This window comes from Meleagris gallopavo, chromosome 21 (genome assembly GCF_905368555.1).
Source record: "Meleagris gallopavo chromosome 21, MGAL_WU_HG_1.1, whole genome shotgun sequence".
NCBI classification, from domain to species: domain Eukaryota; kingdom Metazoa; phylum Chordata; class Aves; order Galliformes; family Phasianidae; genus Meleagris; species Meleagris gallopavo.
The window spans coordinates 9,275,756-9,294,217 of NC_139424.1; the positions used below are offsets into that span (position 1 = coordinate 9,275,756).

The 18,462-nt window shown below is 43.1% G+C and overlaps 3 protein-coding genes across 5 annotated transcripts in view; 2 read left to right on the forward strand and 1 right to left on the reverse strand.

The window, feature by feature from the left end:
* Positions 1 to 13,419, forward strand: part of NLK (nemo like kinase) — a 38,192-nt gene extending 24,773 nt beyond the window's left edge. Inside the window, exons 5-12 of one of the 2 annotated variants that reach the window (XM_085240569.1) lie at positions 4,579 to 4,685; positions 5,459 to 5,544; positions 6,409 to 6,618; positions 7,443 to 7,544; positions 8,970 to 9,056; positions 10,066 to 10,264; positions 11,085 to 11,184; positions 11,725 to 13,419. In XM_085240569.1, the coding sequence (XP_085096695.1) occupies positions 4,579 to 4,685; positions 5,459 to 5,544; positions 6,409 to 6,618; positions 7,443 to 7,544; positions 8,970 to 9,056; positions 10,066 to 10,264; positions 11,085 to 11,182 (889 nt within the window). In that variant the 3' untranslated portion in view covers positions 11,183 to 11,184; positions 11,725 to 13,419. The remainder of the gene's footprint in view (positions 1 to 4,578; positions 4,686 to 5,458; positions 5,545 to 6,408; positions 6,619 to 7,442; positions 7,545 to 8,969; positions 9,057 to 10,065; positions 10,265 to 11,084; positions 11,185 to 11,724) is intronic. The other variant, XM_085240568.1, reaches the window with a different exon arrangement.
* A 97-nt stretch (positions 13,420 to 13,516) lies between these two features.
* Positions 13,517 to 16,082, forward strand: TMEM97 (transmembrane protein 97). The gene is made up of 3 exons (XM_085240572.1): positions 13,517 to 13,692; positions 14,331 to 14,475; positions 14,983 to 16,082. The coding sequence occupies exons 1-3, from the start codon at positions 13,573 to 13,575 to the stop codon at positions 15,231 to 15,233; spliced, it is 516 nt and encodes a 171-aa protein (XP_085096698.1). The 5' UTR covers positions 13,517 to 13,572; the 3' UTR covers positions 15,234 to 16,082.
* A 294-nt stretch (positions 16,083 to 16,376) lies between these two features.
* Positions 16,377 to 18,434, reverse strand: IFT20 (intraflagellar transport 20). Of its 2 annotated transcripts, none has more exons than XM_010721969.4 (4): positions 18,296 to 18,434; positions 18,028 to 18,113; positions 17,140 to 17,243; positions 16,377 to 16,812 (listed from the first exon to the last, which is right to left on the reverse strand). In XM_010721969.4, exons 1-4 carry the CDS (start codon positions 18,420 to 18,422, stop codon positions 16,731 to 16,733), a joined length of 399 nt encoding a protein of 132 aa, XP_010720271.1. In that variant the 5' UTR covers positions 18,423 to 18,434; the 3' UTR covers positions 16,377 to 16,730. The 2 variants fall into 2 exon arrangements, with proteins under 2 accessions (XP_010720271.1, XP_019477508.1); XM_019621963.3 differs by having other exon boundaries at positions 18,221 to 18,422.
* Between the last annotated feature and the right edge of the window lie 28 nt (positions 18,435 to 18,462).

Here is an 18,462-nt window from a genome sequence, read left to right on the forward strand (position 1 = left end):
TCTAAAACTCTATCTGAAAAAGGCCCGGATGTCTGCTCGAATGGACTGTATGACAAAGAGTCGCTGTAACACGAGGAGCTCTTGTAGGAGGGTTAAAATTTTACCTTATTAGAACTTGACTGCTGAATGCCTTCATTGCAGCACTTGCAATGTCTAGTTGGATAATATTGTGTGCAACTGAAAAGGCGGCTCCAGGAGCCGGCTCTGCTGGGTGCAAATATTCCCCCAGCCCCAACGTTTTGTTTTCAGTTAGCCACAGCTATGCCTGGGCCCCACACAGACTGATACAGAGGGGGTTTAACTGATGCAAATCCATCTCTGCAGGGTGATGGTTGTTCAGAGTTCCTTCTTACAGCAAAAACTTACCTGGATGTGAGCTCTGCAAGCTGTACAGCATTCCCAGCTAACAGTGTGGAGTTGTTTAAAGAATAGGCTGCTAGTTCAACACAGCTGTCTGCTCCATGTAATTTTAATTTAATAAGAGAACGAGCTACTCATGGAATTTAATTTACTATATCTAAGTATACCAGTATTACAGAGATTTTTCTTTTTTTCCCTGGTATGCATCAATGGGAAATTATTTCTATTGAGAAGATTGCGTCCTCGTGGGAAAACACCAGGGAGGTTTTGAAGTTTAATATCATGTATTGTTAGCAGTTTCCTCTCAAGTCAGTGCTGCTGTGGTGTGTGTCTGGCTGTCAGTGAGTCAGTAAAAACAGATTGGTGTTTTTTTCCCTTCTCTCCTTCTAATTTTGAACCTTTTGTGAGTACTCAATGAATTATCTTAATTTCTAATTTAAAGTTTACAGCCTGATTTTTGTGGAAGCTGAAAGGGCGCTATGTGAGAAAGTTCTGCACTGTTACCTTTGAGGAGGTGCTCTCTGTGCGTTGGTATTTGGCATTGCATCTTTTTAATCCATTTAAAAGCTATTTGTAGAATAAATTATCAATATTCATTAGTCCTCTATCCACAGATCTGATTAATCTGCACAGCTCTATCTGCTGATTAATTCACGCAGCCCTTTGCACTGTTTTGCTCTTTTCCTACTCGTGGAAATATTTGCTAATTTTACCACATGTGCCCATAAGCACTGTAACGTTTCAGAATTGTGATCTGCAAGAGGTATTTAGTAGCACAAACATCTGACAAACATTTTTCCTGTCCGAATATTAAATTCAGGTAACCTTGTGACCAAACAATTAGATAACTAAGGGAATTTTGGAAGTAATGCTGAAGTGTAGTGTTAATTCCTTTACCCTGCAGGCTGTGTGCTGCCATACCCTGGGGAGTGGTTTGCCATCCCACTGCGTAGGGATTTCAGAGGCAGTTTTTGCTGACACCAGCGAGCCTGTATGTCCTCATCTGGCTGATGGCAGTGTACAGCCAGGAAGATGTGTCTCAGCAACCCCAGAGACAGTCGTGCAGGAGTGAAACGCCTGATTTAGTTTGTCTTTCCCTGAATAGAGCTTCCACAGGATTCAAGCTTTGTTTTACAAATAGTAGATGCAAGTATTTAGATATGAAACTAAAACCATTTTATTGTATGATACCGAGTGCTGATAAACTGCAGGTGGCCAAGAGCAGAGCCACTTGTGTGATTGAGACGTGGGGCTTCTGGGGGGGACCAGCACTACTTAATGAGTGGGTCATTGCTGTGGGGCTGGGACTGGGTGCACAGGGAGCCCTCGCAGTGCCATCCCGTGGCTGGCCGTGCCTGCAGAGCGGCAGGATGCACTGCCCTGCACACACACCTCCTGCCCTGCCTGCTGCTGGCCCGCCTGCCCCACAGCTCAGCCACAAAGCGCTGCTTCTTCCTGCAGAAAAGTATCTGTGGCTCTGTTTTGAGGTGAGCAGAGCCGTAGTGAGGAAGATTCTGAGTCACTGTGAGAATCTTGCATCACAATACTTTGTTCTTTTCTAAAATTCGTTTGTAAAATGTACCAACTCAGCAAGTCTCCCCGTCAGAGCAAGTGAAGTTTTCCTGTGCCGCGCATTTCCCTTGGTAATTAGTCTGAAGCAAATTGGTACATTTGTAGTTCTAATTTTATACACTACTTAACTAATTACTTCTGTCAGAAGCAATTTTTATCTGGTGGCGGTGCTCAGCTCTGTTACAGCTCCAGTGGCCGCCTCTCTGTGGGCCGGCTCCAAGGAGGAGCTCTGGCGCTTGTTGGGATCGCGGAGCGCAGTCCGCAGGGTTCCGTGGTTGGTTCTGTGTGACATCTATTGCTGCTGGGCAGGCTGCAGCCACTGACCCACTTGGGCACAGCTGCTTGCAGAAGGCAGGAACATCAGCCGTGCTGCTTTTGCTCATGTTTGGAGACCTCATTAAATTATCTAGAGACAATAATCAGATAGCTGCCGTTCAACTTAATGGCACCTCTGAGCCCGTCGAGAGAGCTTTATTTAATGTGCGGCAGACCTGGAGTGGTGCAGGTGCCATTTCAGGCCCTCATTTAATTTAAGCTGCTTTAGTTGGCATGGCAACTAGTTGAGACATCTGGGAGACATTATGCTTGGGATTGAGATTTAGGAGGATTTGTGGCGTAGCAAAACAGATCTTATCATAATAAAGTGCAGAGTAATGCTTTCAGATTTTTAAAAATATTTTACATTAAAAATGAAATGTAGAGATGTATTGCAGCCATAAGGTAAAAATAATAATAATAATAAATGAATTAAAAAGGCTGGTATAAATATTTAAGAGGGCCTTTGCAAAAGGAGAAGAAAAATTAGAGGACAAGAAATTATGGAGCTAGAGGGTTGGGCTTTTTCTTTATGAAGAATTGTTATTATATTTTTAATGAAAGCAATTGTAATTTGGGGTGGTTTTGGTCAAAGTTGGCAACAGTTATTTCCTAAAATGATTTTTTTTTTAATGCTGATGATGGCAGATGAACAATTTTACTGATTTTTTTTTTTTATTAAGATCAGATAGGATTTGCAGAGCAACAGATGGAGGAACATCCATTAGGTGGAGATGAGAGAACATTTATGGTTTTTTTGAGATTGTTGTGAGTGCAGCTTAACCTGTGCTGATTAATTGCTGATAACGGTAAGAACAGGTAGGTCTGTACTGGAGCTGACTTGCTTACAGAGGTACGCAGAGGTGGATTTGCAGCCTGAAGGCAGGTTGTGCTGTTGTATTTCAGACTCTCTCTGTAACAGTGGGCTATGCAGAGCGCTGCCCAGCTGGTGGCTCCTGCGGATAATGGTGAGACTTCAAAGCAGATCAGAGCCCTCTGTGCTGACCTAGTTAGCTCCCGGGGGGAGGTCAGGCCCTTACACAGAGCCCTGCTGTGCTGGGAGGTGCCCAGAGCTCCTGCAGGGCAGCTGACACCGCAGGCTGTAATGCGCTCTGGGAGATGGGCCCAGCACACAGCTTTGTTTCTGCCTCTCTTGCAGCGCCCGGTGCAGCAGTCTGAGATGTTCTGTGCTGCTGGGAAGCAGAAATGCAGTTGACGTGTGGTGGCAGCATTTTACCTTCTTCAGCCACGAATGTACTGGTAGCAGAGTTTTTCCTTTTTGTTGTTGTTGTTTCAAATATGACTGTTGAAGAAAAGTTTTTAGAGCAGTAATATTTCTTAGTTGTTACACCTGAAGTAAGACTTGTTGGTATTGCAGGTTCGATCTCACCTCACACATGGGATGTGTAGCTTTGCTTTAAACTTCAGCGTGTGTTTTATTACTGTAACGTCTTCGGGAAACCAACGCTGCTGCTGGATGTGTGGGCTCAGGCATGCTGCTGCTGTCCTCTGCATTCTTCTCTTTTCTGAAACTTTATTTTCAGGACTTTCAGTGCTTTCTCAATGAGCATAATGCTTTTCTTATAACGCCTTACCTCAGGGTAACCAGAGCGTTTTGGATCTCTTTGTATCTTCAGATGCTCCCATGTGTTCTGTTGTCAGTGGACGTGGCTGTTTGTGTTTGTGCATCCACGAATACATCGCCACTGGGGGCTGCCTGCTCTGTTTTTCACCTTCCCTTCAGGTAGCAGATGGTTTTGTTCCTTTAGTTTCTCTTCTCGTGTTATAACTCAGAAGAGGTTTTTAGCTGGGATCTGTATGTGTGCTGCTTGACCAGGTACAGCAGCAGCGATGGGGGAGGTTTGGGGAAGCGTGTGCTGGGAAGTCTGCGTTGCCAGGCACGTAGCAACCTGTGAGGCACTTCTGAGGACAGATGGTCACAGATTTGCTCTTGTGTTGATGTATATCTCCTCTGACAACACGACTCTGGTACTTGTAATTTGGGGCTTACAGATTGTGGGGAATAATTCAAAGATTTCAATGTCTCATTAATTATATTGAGAATTGTATTTTCTTTGAGTCCTAACTTAATTTGAAATAACTGAGTAACAGCTGCCTTAATACACGTGGCATTTTGCTGAACGATCCTCTCTCCCAACTCATCTTTTGCTGTCATTGCTGTAAGTGTGGGGAGTTGACCTCTGTCCTGTGAGGAAGCTGTGTTCTGTTACTGTTGAGCTGTGCTCTGCAAGAGCTCCAGTTCCCAGCAGTTCATGTGTCAGGACCCCACGTGCTGCACTTGGTGCTTTTGCCTTAACTGATGAACCGCAGATACGTTGTCACTGAACTGATGCAGAGCGACCTCCATAAGATTATCGTCTCTCCTCAGCCTCTCAGCTCGGATCACGTCAAAGTTTTTCTTTACCAGATTTTAAGAGGTAATTTTCTTTTTTCTTGTAAAATTAATGGAAGCTGTGTAGTGCTGTAATTTTTCTTTCACTGTTTAATATTTATTATCAAGGCATCCTTGTCTTGAGTAAGTTTCCTGTGGGAACTTGGTTTTTTTATTTCACGGTATGAATGAATAGCAAGAATTTAATCAGTTATAAGAATATCCAGCCTTGCTGCCTTCTGTTACCTATATGGATAAAGATGACAGAACACACTTGGCTGCGAGATATTTCTCAGTGGCCTTTGAGAGGCTGAATTTGGGGGAGATGTTGGTGTTCCAGAGCTCCTCTGCTATTTGGTGAACCCAGGCGCAGGACGGCAGACGCACGGACACAGCTGTGCAGAACTAATTTAAATTAGTTTTAGCTAAAGCAAATTGCTATGATAGTGATTTTAGATATGATTGTTTGGGGGTTTTAATCTATTTGGAAAGTTCTATCTAAGAAATGAGATTATTTTGATCAGTGTTAGTCCATTTGCTTTTCCATTGGTTTTATTGGGATAGTTTCACTGCAGTGAACTGTCAGCTTTTTCTGGTAGTAAATAAATAGCAAACCTGTAAAAAGTGGAGCAAAGGAATCTAGATGATATTCCAAATTGGGCTATTGGCAGTGCCAATGGGTAGAGCTGTGTGGGAACGGCTCTGTGTGCAGTCTTTGCTGGCTGCCTTGCAGGACTGCCCTGCAGAGTGCTGTCAGCCTCGAACTGCTATTTAAAAGGAAAGAAGAGATACTTACTTTAATTTTGCTTAATATTTCAGGTCTGAAATACCTACATTCTGCTGGCATTTTGCATCGAGACATTAAACCAGGGAACCTACTTGTGAACAGCAACTGTGTTCTTAAGGTGCTCCTTAAATTTATTGAGAATGTCCATCTGTGTGTGCTGTTCGTCATAAATCAGATGTGTTTTGTTGTGAAAGCATTTAATATTCACACTTCTCCTGTACAGTCATTTCAAAAGGGGGAAAAAAAGTCACAGATTCTTTAAAAATTATAAATGAAACAAAGGTGTTCCATGCTGGGGCGTCGTCCCACCTGTGCCCACGTTGGACATCCGTGGCTCTTTGGCTCGTGGGACTGCCTGTGCCCTGGGCTGCCCTGCAGTGCTGCTGTGCTGGCAGCCAGGGGTCAGGCACACTGAGGCAGTGCGTGTGCTCAGGGGCTGCTTAGGCCTGTGGAATTTTGGAGGCATGCTGTATAGCAGTGCTGAATGCCAAGAAAGCTTTCTTTACACTGATTTGCTGTGCGGCCAATTGTGAAAAAATCAGTCTGCTTTCTTAACCCTTCTGGTTAAGGAAACTTCTAAAAATCCTTAAAACCAAAGTGAGAGAAGGCTGAATCTGTGACATTGTGAGGCCTCCCACAAACAAAGGAAATCTGTCTTGGGATTCTTGGGATTTATTGAAGCCAGGGGCTTTCAATAAATATTTCTGTTAGTGCTTTTTTTGTGCTTTTAGACTGAATATTGCAATGCCAACTAAAAATATGCTGTGATTTCAAATAAAATGGTGGAAAGCTTAAATGGATATGGAACAAAGTAACATAATTTCTACCTATTCCCCCGTCTCTTGGCTTGTGCAATTATGGATTATCTGATTTATTTAAATGCTGGCTTGGAATGACATGCTCCGGTACCACCAGGTTACCTATTTGAAGTGCATTAAGTGTTTTGGTTATTTTAATTTTTTTATTTACCTTCTCAATTTAGATTTGTGATTTTGGATTGGCCAGGGTGGAAGAATTAGATGAATCTCGTCACATGACTCAGGAAGTTGTCACTCAGTATTATCGGGCTCCAGAAATCCTGATGGGCAGCCGCCACTACAGCAATGCTATTGACATCTGGTCTGTAGGCTGCATCTTTGCAGAATTGCTCGGGCGAAGGATATTGTTTCAGGCACAGAGTCCCATTCAGCAGGTACAATTAAATTTCCCTCTAAAATAGTTTGATGGAGTTAGTTATACCGATGCATTCTGAATCTCAAACCTGCTTTTGTTTTGCTTAGTTTACGCATGGGCAGAAAACCAAACTCTTTGTAACACTGAAGGGATGGCTTCCAGATGCTGTTAAAAGCAGTAGTAATTGCCATTACTTTTGAAATTTGTGTTTTTTTTGTATTCCCCTTTAATCTGCTGCAGTGCTAACATATACTGTGGCATTTTAAAGTGATATAACTGGGATCAATCTTCTGACTATGAATAAGAAAGTGATGTTTCCATCGGTGTGTAACTGGAGTATTGCATTTGAGCCGTGAAGCTGATGGACCTGGCGGTGCCTCACAGAGCAGTGCTTCTGCCTGGGAGTGGAGCTGAGATGGAGAGAAGCCACCAAATGTAGCGACACGTTCGGTGTACAGACAGTAATCACATTTCTCAATTTGATGCCTACAGTCGATGAGTGATTTTCATGCGTGCAGGGCCTGTGTGATGATGGTAATGGGTTTATTCTCAGAGGGGAGCTGGGCGATTGCTCGTTAGCGTGAGCGGATGGTGGTCATGAGGGAACCCTTGGAACGGGGAGCCGAGCTCACTGCTGGCAGGATTCATTTGTTTTTTTAACTTTGACTCCTACAGGATGTTTTTGTTTTCATTCGCAGTAGGAGCATATGCGTTCACTTCTGCAGAAACACAGCGAAAGCATTGGTTCATACGCTAATTTACTTTAGCTTCAGAATCTGCTATCATAGTTAAATATATTAATATATGCCTGAAGTCCCAAGTGCTTGTGTTCTGTGCCTGCAGCTGGATCTGATCACAGACCTGCTGGGAACGCCCTCACTGGAAGCAATGAGGACAGCGTGCGAAGGCGCCAAGGCACACATACTCAGGGGTCCTCACAAACAGGTACCAGTGCTCCACTTGCCTGCATGGCATAGCATTTCCGCTGTGCAGATGCTTCTGCTGTCTCATTCCTCTCTTTTACATCTCAGTTGAATTCTGACTCTCAGGTCAGGGCACAAATACTTTGTTTGATATCTAATTTCAGACTTGTCTCTGCTTGTGAACTGAGATAAGTTCACTGAAGAAGGTGGTTATGGTTAATTGTGCAGTTATTCAAATTTCTGTGCTGACGAGATGTTTTCTCACTTGTCAAGTGCATTTCTGACTTACCTCATTTATATTGTTTGAACTGCTGATACAGGTGAACATTGCTCCTATTTTTGAGATGGTGTTTTGATAGCTATTCTGAATGAAGTTGTTAATCTAAGCGATAATATTGAGAAGAGACAAATTAAAATTAGCAATATTGTTCAGAAAGCCCCAGAGGGACTCCTTTGCAGACAGGATTGAGAGTGTTAGAAGAGGAAATTGCCCATTATCAAGGTCAGTAAACAGAATAGTCAAGCAGATCCTCAGCAAAGACATCTGTGCAATGACCTGTCTTTTTACCCACTGAATTATGGGAATGCCAAAAAACAAGCGAGGTGAAATGCTATGAAATGTTTCTGACATGGATAGAATGGTGCATTAGCCATAGGAACTAAACTGTAAGCTACAGTCTGTGTCTTCTGTTACCTCTGAGCAGCACTGCTTCTTGGAGTGTTATGGAGAAAATATAAATGCATCCCCTAGAAAATAAACATGTAAGAACTAAGCAGGTCGTTTTTTAGAAAAGGAAAGTTGCAGGACCTGCCAGGGGCTTCAGAACTGCTGGGCACAACATGGACTCGTGCAGGGAAATCCGGGGGCTGAGAGCACTGGGTTCTGTCACTGCTCTGCCACGTGCCTTGGAAGTGAGATGGAAGTGATAGCAGCTTTCCTGGTAAATGCCTGCATTGTGCTGGTTAGGGGGTAGCACTATGCATAGATGACTTGTGGTCCAGCCTTGATTTTATGACTGTAATTAAAGCACTGCAGAACTAGTTGTTCTTTTCTTTATAATGATCTTAGGAAAAGCTTTAAGTCTTCTTCAGCATCAGTTATATCCATTGTTTGCGAGAATTAAAAATTGTTGGTTTTCAGCTGGGGAATAACTGCAGACATTGGCAGCTCTTAGAATTACTTTGAGTGAGAGCAGAGGCCATTCACCTTCAGATATTGGGTTGGGAATACCAATGATGTCTCCACCAAGGAAAAAGGATCAATTAGATTTCTGTTACAGTTGCTGAGTTAGTGACTACAATCTTGTTGGGAAGCACGAAGTACTGTGTGTCCTTAGCATGGAGTTTGTCCTTGGTAACTGGAAGACAGTGCATGCTATAGCAGGATTTTCTGGCTGATTGATCTGACAGGAAACTATCTGTGCTTTTCTTTCCTATTCCCTTACAGCCATCCCTTCCTGTCCTATATACACTTTCCAGTCAAGCTACTCATGAAGCAGTTCATCTCCTTTGCAGAATGTTGGTCTTTGATCCAGTAAGTATATTTCAGATATAGCTAATACCTTTTGGTTAAGAATATTGTGAGTAAAGAACTGCTTGAACCAATTTTCTAGATTGCATATCAGAACTTTTGGTTCCATAAGAGACATAAAAGTATCATCTTACACTTGGCCAATTAATCTCCTCCCGGAACAAGGATTTCACAATTAAAATCTGCTGGCCTTTTGCAGAAAGCTGTGGTAGAGTCAGGGGGATGAGGGTGTTTGTGAATCATGCTGTCTTTTCCTAGCTAGGTGTAGGTAGCAGAACATCAGATACTTTGATGCAGTTCTAATTAAAGATGTGTGGGTGTTTGTGGTCTTGCAAGGCACAAAAAATTCCTTCTGCATACATAGAAAATATGTGTATCTGGATAATAGTCTCCTTTTTGATGGGACACTTGGATTAGGCACAAAAAGTCACATTCATGTGAAAATAGGCTATAATTAAATCCCTTATTGTGAGCACCTGCTGCCCTGTTCTTCCTTCACCACTTGCTTTCTGAAACTTGGCATGTAAGATATTTCTAAGAACTCTGGAAGCATATGCCAAGTTATTCCATCCTCAAGTAACGCTGGAATTTGTGTTTTTCTTTAAATACGTACTTAGGGACAGATGAAATCATTTTGCAGAACATGGATTTACAAAGTGCTGTATTTGCTCACATAAATTCCCGGTGTTTATTTTGATTTACTGCGAAGGTCATCGCTTGAAGCTTGTTGGGAAAAAAGCAATTTTTGGAAAACAAATTTGTAAAAGTCACATCAGCAGTATTTCTATCACTGGCCACAGTACAGAGAGGTCAGCGTCATCTTAGCAGTGGTGCTTTTTTAAGTGAAATGTTCCCCCTAGTGGCAGCGTGTTTGCAAAGCCAAAACGTGTCATAGGATTGGGGCTTTTATAGAACAGTTGGTTGAAATTGATGAGTAGGTATTCCTAAGGCTGTTTCAGTAACTCTGAAAATATCCTGACTCTTTATTTTTTCTTTAAATGCAATGTTTCAGTCCAAAAGAATATCTGCTAAGGACGCCTTAGCTCACCCATACCTTGATGAAGGGCGGTTGCGATACCACACCTGTATGTGTAAATGCTGTTTTTCCACATCCACTGGAAGAGTTTATACTAGTGATTTTGAACCCATCACTAATCCCAAATTTGATGACACTTTTGAAAAGAACCTCAGTTCTGTTCGGCAGGTTAAAGGTGAGTCATAATCAGCCCTTGTGTATGCTTGTATCTTCCTGCTGCCTCCTTTAGCAGTGCACAGCTAGGACTCGTGGCCATATTTTGCTTTTTTTCTTTAAGGTAATGTTCCGGGGTAAATACTGGAAATACTTCCTTTTCACTAAAAGAGTAAAAATGTTTCTGGTGGTTCTGACGTGGTGCAGTGTCACACACACCAGCTGAGACAAACTGCTTCAAGCTGCCTGCGGTGAAGTTGTGTCCCTTGGCCATTTGCTCTTTTTGAAGGCTGTACCAGAGCAAAAATGGAATCCCCACCGTTTTGTTTCCAGGTGCAAGATGTTCTCTTGATGGCTGTGCTGCAGGAGGGTCAGCACCATCAATAAGTAACATTTTATGAGAGCGCTACAGTATGAGAGATATTAGTGGGGATTCTGTTTCTATTTGGTGGCAGCTCAAATAAGATACGAAGAGGACAGGGAGAAGAAATGCATTACCTCCACAGTTTTTAACAAACGATTCAATCACTTGGGAAAAAGACACCATTTTGCTGTGATAATGTGACTTATTTTGGACATATCCTGAACTTGGAATTCTGAAATTCACACTGATAGTTCCTAAGAGTTCACAAAAAAAATTGTTTTATTTTTACCCCATTATTCTTTCCATTCCCTTTGTCTTTGTCCATCACTTTTCAGTTCTGCATGTAGCTCTGCTGTCTTCTCTGCCGTCTGTTGTTGTAAATGCTGTTTTTAAAGCTTGCTGACAGCAGCACAGATACCAGTGCAGCACAAATGTTAATCTCATGGCGTGGTGTGTCTTATTTTTCTCTTACATACAGAAATAATTCACCAGTTCATTTTGGAACAGCAGAAAGGAAACAGAGTACCTCTCTGCATCAACCCTCAGTCTGCTGCTTTTAAGAGCTTTATTAGGTAACTGTATGTAATCACATCTGATATTAATTCACATTTATTAGTAGTACAGAATTCACACATCCACAGTGTTTTTGTTTTGAATTTCTGAGGAGTCCATAGAAAACTTAAGCGTATGTGTAGTTACATTAAAAAATAATGTTATAGAGACTTAGATTTTATGCATATTTATAATACAAATACTTAAAATTTAAGTAAAATGTGTAGAAGTTTCAAGTAATATCTTTGTTAAAAAAAAAATTATTTAAATTAGACTTGAAAGATTGATGGGTTAAATTCTGACTACAAAAATGCACTGCAAAATGACGAGTGACAGTTGTAGGTAAAGAATCGTTAAGGAAATACATAGATAAACATGGTTCAGTACTTGGTGTTGGTGTTGTTAACTGCTGGGCTTGAGGCTGCTTTGTTTTCATGCATTTTTGAGGGGATGGGATGCTGAAATGTTTGCATACCTGAAACTTTTGCTTTCTGGTCAAGCATTAACTTTGTTGTCCATTAGGTTTTGCAAATGAACACTGATTTTCTGTGTCACTTCCATTCTAGTTCCACAGTTGCTCAACCTTCTGAGATGCCACCATCTCCACTGGTTTGGGAGTGAAGTGGAAGATAATGTACTACTGAAGATGTAATGTAGCTTTCCACTGGAGTCTGGGATTTGCAATTCTGGAGGTTAATCATGCTTGTACTGTAATTTTACTAATGAAGTTTTAAATTAACAACCACTACTTGTACAATATGAATAATATTTAGAAATGTACTAGACTTTTAATCTTGTAAAGTGGTTGTGCTTTTAGAAGAAAATATTTTACCCAGAGTTGCACGTGTTTTATGAATTATAGTGCAGCTGTGATGGCTCAGCTCGGAACAAACAGAATCGAACCAAATTTGGGGAGGATTTTTTTTAATGAAGTGAGATTGTACGCAAAGACAGACAGACATTTTGATATTGAGCCATTCCTGAAGATTTTGGGTTTTCTAAAGCTAAGGAATACAGAAATCTTGACTGCGACCAATGATGAAGTCACGTTGGGTGGCAGTGACCACAGGAGGTGGCACCGCCCCCGATGATCCAACCCTATAAATAGCTTCTCACTAGAGCTGTGATGGTGATGTGTGCTGTTCTAAAATCAGATGTTGTGAGTAGAGAGAATGAGTTTGTGACTAGGAGAGACTAAACTTCTGTTTCCTTACCCAGTATAAATATATATATATATTTAATCTATTTTTATTAGAAGTTTTTTCTGCTCTTTCTTACATAAAACCCCCCAGCATGCATCTTCTATGTGTGTAAATACTTCCATTTATGGGCTAATTTCAGAGATCCCTGATGTCATTGCTGTATAGAGAGAAACTAGCTTGCACATTTTAGGTCTGTGAAATTTTGTGAGAACTTTTTCCTGCACTGGACAGTTGAGAGAGAGAGAAGAAAAAAAAAAAAAAGAAAAGGAAAAAAAAGCACATAGGGAGTTATGTTAATTGTGTTCGTGTCTTTAGGCAAAGCTGTGGAAGTCTTGAGATGTCACAGTAGTAAATAACTTTTATTACTTTTTGGCGAATTCTTTTTCTGTTGGAACACTGAATTCTGTGCATATGTATATATGAACACAAATTGAAGGCCTCTACCTCCTGGAGTATACAACTTGGTTTGTTTACCTCCACATGATTTTTTTTTTTTAAGTTCAGTGTGGAGACTTGAAACTTGAATGTCCCTTCCAACTTTTGTATTTAAAACAAGACTAGAAAATTGAAGACTGTTTTTCACCTGTACAAAGAAATATTAAAGGGTGGTCTTAAAATTTGAGCATTGGTCTGGAGAAAAACCGTGGTGTTTGTTATGGACAATTAACTGTTAAAGTTATTGTAAGTTATCTGTATTTAGCAGAGTATTTTCAACAAGGGTGATCTGAGCTGAAATTGGAAACTATCAGTAAGTTATGTTCGGAAGTTTTAACTTCAATGAAGTAATTATTTGCTGTGAAAGAGACAAACGTTGAATTACTGAACAAAGATGGTGCAATATCTTTGTTTTTTGTGAGGCTCCTGAGAATAGAACCAACTGAAGCATTTCAATTCACTTGAATGAGAAACGTGTGTAATTAGGAGAGCCCGAGAAGACACTGGTATGAAAGGTAAAATCTCAGAGGTTGGTCAGTTATGTGGCACACTTGCTGGTCACTTTGTAAAATGTAGATTTGAAGTACAGTGGTGAAAACATTAAATGTGACATTTGAAAAAGAAGCGCGTTATCTTTATTCCCTGTCTCATCTCCTACTTTTATTTAAGATTCGGTTGTTAGATTAACGCTGTCCGAAACGATGCAAGTAGAAAGACTTTGTAACGCCTCGCCTGGGCCGCCTTCCTTCCGGGGGGCGGGGCCCGAGAGCCGCCGCCATGGCGCGGGCGCTGCGCTGCCTGGAGGCCGCCTTCGCGCTCTACTTCGTCTCGCACGTCCCCATCACGCTGCTGCTCGACCTGCAGGCGCTGCTCCCCGCCGGGCTGCACCCGCAGCAAGTGAGGGCCGGGCGCGCTGCGCGGGTGCCGCCGACCCCGCGGTTCGGTCTCCGGGGCGATGCGGGGAGGCGCGGCGGATCTGCTGAAACGGCCCCTACTCGAAATGACGCCGGACGGCGGCGCCGCGCTTCCAGTCCGCGCGGTCTTTGGGGACGGGGGTCGGCGCTGCCGGCCGATGGAGGAGCGGCGGGGAGCCGGGCGGGTGGCTGCGCATCTCCGGTCGGCCGCGTCCGGAACGAGAGCCTGGAGGGCGGCTGGCTTGACGGAACCAGCGAAAGGAGAGGATGAACGGAAGAGCTCAGCTCTGGCCGCCGGGCTGAGACCCGCGGCTCGGCGCTGGGCTTCGCGTCTAATGAGCCATCTGAGTTTTCTGCCATCTGCAAGCCGTGCCATTAGGGAAGCCATTTTTAATTAATAGTTAACTTGCAGATCTCGACACGTATCTCTGTTCAAAGTCCAACTAAAAGCCGTGCTGGAATTTACATTTCTGTCACGGAAACGCGTTGCAGCCCGCTAAGCTAGAATCGAGTCTATCCCTGCAGTGACGGCTGCATCCCAACAGCACGGCAGGGCCGCGGTTCGCCCCTTTGCGGGCGATGCTCGCTCTGTTAACGCGCGGCTTTGCTGTTTCTCCGCAGCTGACGGAGCTGCTGCACTGGTACGCCACCGCCTTCCGGGACCCCCTGATGCTGCACCCCCCGGAGTGGTTCAAGGCGTTCATATATTGCGAAGCCTTCTTACAGCTGCCGTTCTTTCCCGTTGCAGCGTACGCCTTCTTAAAAGGTTGGTGTGAACGACGTGTGAAAACGTGTCCTGTGCAGCGTTTCTGCACGGCGCGTTCTGTACAGAGGTGGTTTATCCATCAGCCCTAAGCAGTGAAGGGGCACAGCGCAGAGTGCTGTTTTCATGGCAGGTTTTGCCTGAGAATGCAGCACAGTGAGCCCTGTCAGAAATCAGAAGGGTGATTCATGCACCCTCTTCAGCTGCGCTCACTTATGTGTAACCAGCATCAGCGACTGACATCTAGTTAGCTCCAGCACTGATGAAGCTCTGGGTTAAGCTGTGCGCTTATTTTATCGCTTTAAAACCCTGAACAATTGCAGCATCATTCCAAGTTTCCACAAAGTTGGATTATTCCATGCGTTGCTATAAGCTCTTCATTTCTGCTACCTGTGATGCCCTGTGGCTCCTGCTGTGATAGACGCACAGCTGATGTTGTTAATTTACAAGTGACTGCATTCTGTTTGATTCCAACTGCCTGAATATTGCTTCCTTGCTGCTTCTACCCAGGTGGCTGCAAATGGATAAGGACTCCTGCGATTATATACTCCACCCATGTAGCTACAACGTTGTTTGCTATCCTGGCTCACATCCTGTTCCATGATTTCTCAACGTCAGAGCATCGGGGTCCTCAGACACTGCGCGAGCGCCTCATTCTGTTATCTATATATGCACCGTACTTGCTGATACCACTTCTGATTCTTTTTACCATGCTGTACAGCCCCCAGTACAACCAGGTGGAGAAAAGGAAAAGGAAGTAGTCTGCTGCAAAAAGTGTAAGCACAACTTCCCCATTAGTTTTGATCCAGCCCTCTGTTGACAAACGCAAGCAGTGATGCTGGCTGCAATTCCTGTTACCAAGCGTCAGATTCCTGCAAGGAAAGTTTGAATTGGTTTTTGTTCACAGCCCTTCCATTAGAAATAGGTTTGGCAGAAGCCTGTGTTGGCAGTTCCAGGTGGTACCTGGGTATCTGTAGCTTAAGGGACCTGGCAGCTCCCTTCCCACTGTCAATTTTTTGTGGTACTTCTGTGTTAGGAAAATGAACTTCCAACCATTAAATGCATAACTGTGTGATGGAGGCTGGAAACTCCAGCCCATGCTTTTCCTTCAACTTTCCTTTCTCCAAGGTTACTTCAGGTTGAAATTTGTCTTCCAATAACATATTCTATAAAATCCTTAACTGATTACATACAAATTTGCAAAGCTAAAATCTTTTTCTCAGCTACTTTTGAAGCATTTCAGATCATGTAACAATTCTTAAATTCCTCATCTTTTCATCTAAAATGTCACCTTATTTTTCTCTGTTCCAATTTTGATTACTTGCAAATGCCTGGTCAGTGGTAAATGTGCCAAAATCTGGATTTCTGAATGCTTTCTTTTGCTTGGCAATTCCTCCTGCATTTCTTCAAGTACTTTAGTAGCTGTAAACAAGGATTTGTAAACTTTTCCATGAATTAACTTCTAGTGTGAAAATAAATAACTGCATCCAAATTGCATTTAATTTCTGAAAGGAATAATTAAAACCAATATAATCTGTGGGAGCTTAGATAAAGAAAAATAATTGTGTTATACTTTGAAGTCATAGAAAATAAAACCAACTGCTGGCAGACTTTCTCAGTTTGATCTGTAAGAATAAAACATGAAGACTTGTGTAAAATTACAGGCCACTGAGCAGGCTTTTTCAGTCACTGCCTTATTATTTCAGGACTTTACTGGTGTATAATTTAAACCTTCCACAAGCTTTGAAAAGGCCAACATTTTCATATTTGGTTGCCTAAAGACAGACATAAAATTCATCTATTGCCATTCCAACTCAAGACTTGATTTTAGATCACAGGCATTCAGTTTCAGGGAGTCGCAAACAAGCTCTCCAGTAACCCAACAGAAGAAACTAATTCTGGTATATCCAAGAAGTTGAAAAACAATAGTTTATTTCCTTATTTCTTTGAAAGAGCTGCACATTTCAAAAGGTGAGAGACATTAACATAGGAACAGTAGTATTAATTCAACTACAATTTGAATTTGAACTACTGACTGTACAAAGCTTTTATAAAAATCAAAGGACAGAACAGTCTTACATCTGTTAGAAAGCCCTCCTTATTGCCACTTTTAGTGTAATTCACACTGCATTAAAATACACTTTTATTTGCACAAACCATCTATATTCATTCGTACACAGTGAAAAATTGCATATTTCTGGAATTCTCAAGATTCTGGAATGCTCATATTTCCAAGTTAGTCTTTATCTTAAAGTCTTCTATTTCTGAAAAATGAATTGGTCAATGAATTCATTCTGGTCCGCTTCAATTTTACACAGAGTCTCATATTCTATTCGGTATCTGAAAGACAAAGAAAATAGGTTACCAGCTGATGACTTAGTACAGTGCTCACTGGTCTGAGAAGGAACCTTATGCTATGTGTGTGTCCTTTTTAAAGCAACAGTTACATGAATTAGATACTGCAGTTCTAAAGTGCCTTTAAAAGTCAGCTACCTGACACTGTTACAGTTTTAATTTCCACAAGTGCATGATCTCACATCGCCTCTATTCAGTTAGCCACAAAGCTATTAGAAATGATCCTTCTGAGAAAGTGTTTCTCTCATATGCTACGTCTTCCTTTTCCAACTCTTACATCAGCACCCCAAAAGTATTTAATAGAAAGCTCACCTTTCCAGTTGCATCTTTTTCTCAGCTATTAAAGCCTGAAGTTGCTGCTCCTGTGCTTCTCTTTGCTTTGCTATAGACTTCAGCAAATTTCGTGCACCAATGGCCTGTCAAAACAGACGTTTGGTGATGGAGCTGTACAGGAATTTTTAATCCCTTTCACTACCAGCAGGTCGCGATTAAAATGTTTCAGCCATGCTAACAGCAAAAGGGGATATCGTTCTGCTGAATGGGCTGCGGAGCAAGCACAGTTCCTGTAGAGGCTGGGCAGGTTTAGGCATTTGAGGCTTCCTTCCAGCCTCAGATATTCTTAACAGCCTGAAATAAAAGTCACCAGCTTCTTTGGAAATGCAACCTGACCGCTGGTGACTGACTACCAACAGACAGGCTCCGGAACTTCTCCCACAGAACAAATAAGAAAAAAGTAATCTACTATGGTGCTGAAAATTCATTTCCAATTCCATAATAAAGTGATAAAGTAAAGAACACTTGGTGACATGCAGAAGTACACGTTTCAGAGGTAGTTACAGAGGTTTTTATTGGATAGCCCTCTCCTCCTCACAGAGCCCATCGTGTCTCTTGAGAACTGTGCCTTACTAGGAGGTGTGACCGGAGAGATGTTTTCTCTCCACGAGCAAGTGGAGCAAGACAGATAAGCGACAGCAGCAGGGTTGTTAAATGCAGGAGTTGCATGGCACGGAGTGCTCAAAATATCCCAGCTGTTAGTATCAGTTATGCAGAGCCTCGTGCTCCCACAGGACAGACAGGTGGGGCCGCAGGAATGCCCCTAGGATGCTGACAGCCGCCGCGCTGTGACAGAACGGGACGGGAGGCTTTTCACAAACACACCGCGCGGGGCGGCAGGCAGGATAGCCCGTAACGGCACGGTACCTTCATCTTCTCGCTCTCGGCAGCTTTGGCCAGCTGGTCAACGAGCTCGATTAAGCTACCCACTGTTTTTTGAAATTCTACTATTTCTGAAAAGAAAAACAGTCACGTAGCACCCAAAACACCACCACAGGAGACGAACGCTCCCGCAATGACAGGGAGGCGCCGCTCTGCCCCCGGGCCGCGCAGTGCTCACGCGCGTTCGGGGCCGTCAGCGCTACGCGGATGGAAGCGGAGCGCCCCTCGGCCCGGCCCGGCGCGCAGCACTCACTGTCCACGAAGGCCTTGCACTCCTCGCGGAGCTGCGCCGTTTGCTGGGCCACGTCAGGATCGAGGACGCGCAGCTTGTTCAGCTCATCGAAGTGCAGCCCCGCCGAGCCCAACGCCGCCTGCGCCATCGCCCTGCAGGACGGGACGGGACCTACCACCCCTCACGGC